General features: G+C 42.0%; 1 protein-coding gene across 1 annotated transcript; it reads right to left on the bottom strand.

Moving 5' to 3' along the window:
* Positions 1-775: 775 nt before the first annotated feature.
* On the bottom strand, positions 776-1,693 carry LOC149449629 (olfactory receptor 11L1-like). Its single transcript, XM_089692999.1, has one exon. The coding sequence runs from the start codon at positions 1,685-1,687 to the stop codon at positions 776-778; it is 912 nt and encodes a 303-aa protein (XP_089549125.1). The 5' UTR covers positions 1,688-1,693.
* Between the last annotated feature and the right edge of the window lie 5,033 nt (positions 1,694-6,726).

Below are 6,726 nucleotides of genomic sequence, written 5' to 3'. Positions count from 1 at the left end.
CTCCTGTGGTGGAACTGGGTCCCGACTAGGATTGCTCATGCTTATCCAGGCAGCAGTGACAGGTGTTTGGGAAATTGCAGTTAGCGTGGGGACTTTTTTGGTGGTCATGGCCTCGACTGTTTTTGGGTTAGGGTTCTTTTCCTGCGGCAGACTTTATTTCATGTGACAGTACACAAGGATGCCAGTTTGGCTCCTACACTGCCCTATTCTGGGCCTTTTTGCACCCCAGCAGAAATTGGCTTCCTATCTTTTTATCTCTACCAAACATACTTAGTTTTCGTTCTTCCTCTGTCTTTCTAGTTGATACTTGTCATCAGAGATTGCCACCCCTTAGAGGACAGCTTGGCAATGATAGTGATATTTACTTTGACCTTCCTACTAGTTATCCTTGGTTCTTGTTAGAACTCTGCTGATTCAACATTATAAATTGCCTACTTGTACTTGTTTTTACATGTGACTGTCCAGCTCGGCCTTTGTGTGGATGAACCATGAGCTTGTCATGTTTGCTCTGAAAATTCAATAAATATATTGAAACTGAAAACAGTGAAGCAAAAAATTAATTGAATACTACAATACCCACCCTTTTCACTTTTCACTAAATGTTTACTCTAATCTAATAGGATTACTTTGAGTACTCAAATATTTTGTATTTGCAAAAATCCGAAGTGCTCTGCTCAAGCTAAAAACACATCCTATTGGTGGACCGCTCATTCAAGCAATCAATTGGAGCCCATGGTAGTTTATTGAATTATATAAAAAGTGTACACACTGACTGTTACTTTTTAGTAATACGTTTAAAGTAATATCTAAAACAATCCATCATTTCCTGATTTCTTAAACTATAAATAATTGGATTAAAAAAAGGAGTCGCAACAGTGTATAACAAAGAGGACAACTTGTTTATCTTCTTCATTTGTTGAGACGGAACCAAATAAGTAACACATATTGAAACACCGTACAAACAAACAGAAGCTAGATGGGAGCTGCATGTTGAGAAGGTTTTTCGTCTTCCAGCCCATGAGGAGATTCTCAGGATGGTGGAAAATATGGAGATATAGCTGACTATAATCAAGACAAAAGGGATGACACAAAGAAAGAGGGTTACGAAGATGACTTCTATATCCATCAGAGATGTGTCTGAAGTAGAGAGCTGCCGAAGTGGATCTAGATCACAAAAATAATGATCAATAGTATTTGAACCACAGAACTGTAGGTGGCAGATCGTAATTACCAACGTCACCATCACTGTAAATCCAGCCACCCAAGCCCAAGCTACCAGATGGTTGCGAGTGTTGTTGTTCATAAGGGAAGAGTATCTCAGAGGGTTGCAAATGGCCAAATTCCTGTCGTATGCCATAACGGTTAAGAGAAGAAATTCTATACTACCGGTTGAGGATGCCAGGTAGTATTGGATGATACAGCCATAGAATGACATGAAACCTCCATTCAGCCATACAATGTACAGCATGTTAGGTAAGATTGTGGTGGTAATAAATACTTCACATGCAGAAAGGTTGCTAAGAAAGAAATACATTGGAGAATGGAGTCTTGGACTGGTAGATATCAAGGTTATAATTAACATATTCCCTGTTACTGTGGCCATAAAAACAAAGAGGAGAAACACAAAAATAACATTACTTATGTGTTGGAGATGACCGAAACCTGCAAGAAATATCTCTGTCACCATTGTTTTGTTCTGTCCACATGTGGTCTGTAAGAAAATATACAGGCAGTAAATATTAGTATGTAGAACACAGGTTAGAAAATAAACATCTGTTAATGTTGATAGACAAATGCTACAAAGCAGATTATTAAAAAATGACACAAATATTGATAAGAATGAGTCCAGAGACGGGTGAACAAAAATAGTGATAGGTCTGTGGCAGGGGCAGACTGACAACTCATGGGGCCCCGGGCAATAGGGGATCATGGGGCCCCTGTGTCCTTGCCCAAACTCAAAAAAGCCTATGAAAAAGGTACCAGGGGCATCTCATGGAGCCCTCTACTGACCCCAGGCACTCGGGCAGTGCCCGAGTTTCCAAATGGTCAGTCCGCCCCTGGTCTGGGGGATAAAACATAGGAAAGATGTCAGGAACTTAAAGTGGTTCCAAAGGCTGAGGGTTTTTTACCTTCATGCAATCTATGCATAAAGGTAAAGAACCTTCAGTGTGCAGCTCCCCCAAACAGCCACCTTAATACTCACCTGAGCCCCTCTCGATCCAGTGATGTGCATGGGAGCCTCAGCTGTCCTGAGTCTCTCCTCATTGGTTGATACAGTCAGTGAGCCAATGAGGAGAGAGAGAGGGGGGTGGGGGTGGGGGTGTGCGAGCCACAGATCTATGTGTCTTCTGGAAGCATAGAGCAGGGCTTGGTAGCAATCATGCACTAGTGCCCCCATAGCAAGCAGCTCTCTATTGGGGGCAATGGTCAAGGGGGGAACCATTGGTGGACCCAAGAAAAGGAAGATTGAGTTACTCCGTGTAAAACCATTACACACAGCAGGTAAGCATGATGTGTTTTTTATTATTATTATTATTATTATTTTATTTGCAAACAAACCTTTAGAATCACTATGTACTGAAGTTAAGAAGGGAAAAAGGACACATAATTGAAACCTTTAAATACATCACAGGGGTGAATAGGGTTCAGGAGATCTGTATGTTTAATATGAAGCTAAGATGAAGAACACGGGAACATGACAAGAACAGACAAAAAAGGAATAAAGTTTAAAGAAAATTATACAGTACATATATACAGTATATACAGTATATATATATATATATATATATACAGTTGCAAGAAAAAGTATGTGAACCCCTTGGGATTACGTGGAGTTTTGCATGAATTGGGCATAAAATGTGCTCTTACCGGCATCTAAGTCACAACAATAGAAGAACACCGTCTGCTGCACATAATGCTACACAAACATTAGATGTTGCCATGGTTTAATTGCACATAACATGTAAACATTCACAGTGCAGGGAGGAAAAAGTATGTGAGGCCCTAGATTAATGACTTCTCCCAGAGCTAATTGGAGCCAAGAGTGAGCCAACCTTGACTCCAATCAGTGTGATGATATTGGATGTGTTGCTGACACCTGTTTTGGGTTTACTGGTTTCAAGAAGCACTGTCTGATGTGAACCATGCCTCGCAGAAAAGAGCTCTCAGAAGACCTACCATCAAGAATTGTTGACTTGCATGAAGCTGGAAAGGGTTACAAAAGTATCTCCAAAAGCCTTGATGTTCATGTGTCCACGGTAAGACAGACTGTCTACAAATGGAGAAAGTTTAGCACTGTTGCTACTCTCCCTAGGCGTGGTCGTCCTGTAAAAATGACTGCAAAAGCACAGCGCAGAATGCTGCATGAGGTAAAGAAGAATCCCAGAGTGTCAGCTAAAGACCTACAGAAATCTCCGGCACATGCTAACATTTTTGTTGACACATCTACAATAAGGAAAACATTAAACAAGAATGGAGTACATGGGAGGACACCACGGAGGAAGCCATTGCTGGCCAAAAAGAAGATTGCAGCACGTTTGAAGTTTGCAAAAGAGCACCTGGATGTTCCACAGCACTACTGGCAAAATATACTGTGGACAGATGAAACCAAGATTGAGTTGTTTGGGAAGAACACACAACACTATGTGTGGAGAAAAAAAGGCACAGCACACCAACATCAAAACCTCATCCCCACTGTGAAACATGGCGGAGGGAGCATCATGGTTTGGGGCTGCTTTGCTGCCTCAGGGCCTGGACGGATTGTTGTCATTGATGGGAAAATGAATTCCAGAGTTTATCAAGACATTTTGCAGGAAAACGTACGACCATCTGTCTGCCAACTGAAGCTCCGCAGAGGATGGGTGATGCAACAGGACAATGACCCAAAGCATACAAGTCATTCTAAAAAACAATGGCTGCAACAGCACAGAATACGCCTTCTGGAGTGGCCCAGTCAGAGTCCTGACCTCAACCCCATTGAAATGCTGTGGCATGACCTTAAGAGAGCGATTCACACCAGACATCCCAAGAATATTGCTACACTGAAACAGTTTTGTGAAGAGGAGTAGTCCAAAATGACTCCAGATCGTTGTGCAGGTCTGATCTGCAACTACAGGAAACGTTTGGTTGAGGTTATTGCTGCCAAAGGAGGGTCAACCAGTTATTAAGTCCAAAGGTTCACATACTTTTTCCTCCCTGCGCTGTGAATGTTTACATGTTATGTGCAATTAAACCATGGCAACATCTAATGTTTGTGTAGTATTATGTTCAGCAGACTGTGTTCTTCTATTGTTGTGACTTAGATGACGTTCAGAGCACATTTTATGCCCAATTCATGCAAAACTCCACGGAATCCCAAGGGGTTCACATACTTTTTCTTGCAACTGTATATATATATATATATATATATATATATATATCAGACACAATTGGACACTTGGTCTTTTTTCAGCTGTCACTCTTCTCTGTAGAATGAAAGGGATATTAAAGGCTTTGTTGTGTTTGCCACATAAGGATGGTCATTAATATATTCCAAAAATATCTCTTATATCTCCCACTCACCTTTAACTCTCGTTATTTTATTGTTCTTCCTAGTTAACATTTAGGGATATATAATGTACCCAAGAGCAGAACAGAAATATATTACAGCTTACCAGTACTTCTGTGGTGGTTCCATTAGTTTTTTTTTCAGGCTAAGTACATTTTCAGCAAACACAGAGAAATACCCAATGATCATGCCAGCAATTCAGTGACATTGACACTTCTTGTTAGCTGAGCTAAAATCCCAACCAAGTTTACTTTCTATCTTCTATCTTCAAGCTGCATTCAGTGAACCACACTTCCCACCATCACCCATGTAATGTAGATGAAGAGAAAAGTATCTGTTTTTAGTCCATATTATGGAAGAAACTTAGGGTGGTGTTGCAGCTCCATGGTAGATACAGTACAGTGAGTGAGCATTGTCACCCCAGAGCAGGAGCAGTAGATGGATTGAATGTCAGCGGATTCAGCAGGGACCAGCAGATTCAATCCATCTATGGACAGACTAGTGGATGGATTGACTGCGGTACAGCTAGCCAATTGAATTTATTTCCATGTCACTGCTGAATTTATAGCCACCAGGAGTGATCATTGTGTTCTGCCAGTGGGGAGTCTTCCCAGTACAAAGAGGGAGGGGATTGAATAATTTTCTTTCTTTTCACCTGTAGCAGCCTGGGTGCAACAGTCAGCGGGGTCAAATTGTGGTCAGAGCCTAGAGGTTCTGCAGATCAGCACTCTAAATACTTACCCGGCACTAGAACTTTGGAAAGTTCCTGAAGCAGTGGGTGGAGGTAATGAGTGGTTGATCTGAACTTTTTTGAGAGATCCTGTCTAATCCCCAACAGGAGGCTTGGCATGGGGACAGGGCAGCCCTTAAAAGTTACATAGCCTGCTCAGCAGCAGGAGAGCTTTGCTGGAAGATGGGGAAGTGAGGCTGCAGAGCAGGAACCCGGAAGGAAGCCCAGATGAGAAGGGGCTCACCTACAGGCAGGGAAGCTTGGAAAGAGGAAAGCTCAGGACTTCACCTGCCCCAGAAGGAGGACTACCTGTGCAGCATGGAAGGAGCAGCCCAGCTAGAAGACCTGGTAGCAGCCACTGACCTATCAGCAGCATAGGAGAAGGACTGAGTGAGTAAACCGGAACTCCCTGGGCCAGTAAGGAAAAGGAGCACTCTGGAGGGAAACTGGATTAGCTACTACCCAGGACTGTCTTCTCTCTGGGCTCTGGATCCCATGCCCAGGAATTCACCCAGAACAGCTGGATTAGGAGAATCTGGGGTCTGGGGTGGTACTACAGGAGATGCTGGCTAGATCTCCAGAAGAGAACTCTTTGTGTAAAGACTTGTATGTAGTTACAGGAAAGTTTGTCCCCTGTTGCCATTACCCTTGGGCAACTCGTACATCCCTTACCCCATGCAAGTTCTAATTCCCCTAATAAAATCCCCAAAAAAACAAGCTCAATAACTGGTTATTGTCTCCTGGATGCAAGTCTATGTGGAAAATGTATGTTGCCTGGCTGTGCAGGACTACATGGGGACCCAAAACTCTAGCAATTCCTAAGGGGGTAGTGCTACAATTGTATAATCTACGGACAGCTTTACTGGCAGAATCACCAACTGAAAGAATAGGATAAAAAAGTCTAAAAAAAGAAAACAAATGCAGCCACTGCATTCAAGGACTGCTAAGCTGCATTATATCACTGCTTTGGTCTTGGGTTTAGCTATACTATATCTACTCCCTTTACATACTTTTTTCAGTTTTCTATGGCTCATTAGAGATGGCTCTCTCTTAATCTCTCATAATGTAGCTTAAAGTGATACTAAACAGACACTGTTTAATTTACATTATCCCTTCTCCCTCTGTCTGTGGATGATGACTCTCCAATTATTTTAATAAAAATAAATCTAAGGATCTTTTTTTCTAATTGATATACAGCTGTCACATGACCCAGCTCATTCCCAACCTGTCTGCAGGGAAACAGTGGCAGGAGGAGCTTTTAGTCCTCTGCTGCTGGTTACAATTCAAAATAAAAAAAAAAGAAAATCAGCCTTTGGGATAGAGTAAAACTAAATATTTAATATCAATAAACTGTTTACAATTGTCAAACAATAACATGGTGTTGGAGGATTTCTGCCAGTCACAGGCTGTGTCAGTTGCCTCTAGCCTGTGTCTTAGAATAATAGGTGAA

The sequence above is a fragment of the Staurois parvus genome, unplaced genomic scaffold (genome assembly GCF_062004578.1).
Source record: "Staurois parvus isolate SC_StPar_1 unplaced genomic scaffold, SC_StPar_1.0 ptg000609l, whole genome shotgun sequence".
In the NCBI taxonomy this organism is placed as follows: domain Eukaryota; kingdom Metazoa; phylum Chordata; class Amphibia; order Anura; family Ranidae; genus Staurois; species Staurois parvus.
The sequence above is the reverse complement of the archived record's forward strand: the minus strand, read 5'-3'. Positions and strand labels throughout refer to the sequence as shown.

Bases quoted from the DNA above. Each gene is read 5' to 3' on its own strand.
- LOC149449629 (XM_089692999.1), bottom strand. From the start codon at position 1,687: ATGGTGACAGAGATATTTCTTGCAGGTTTCGGTCATCTCCAACACATA.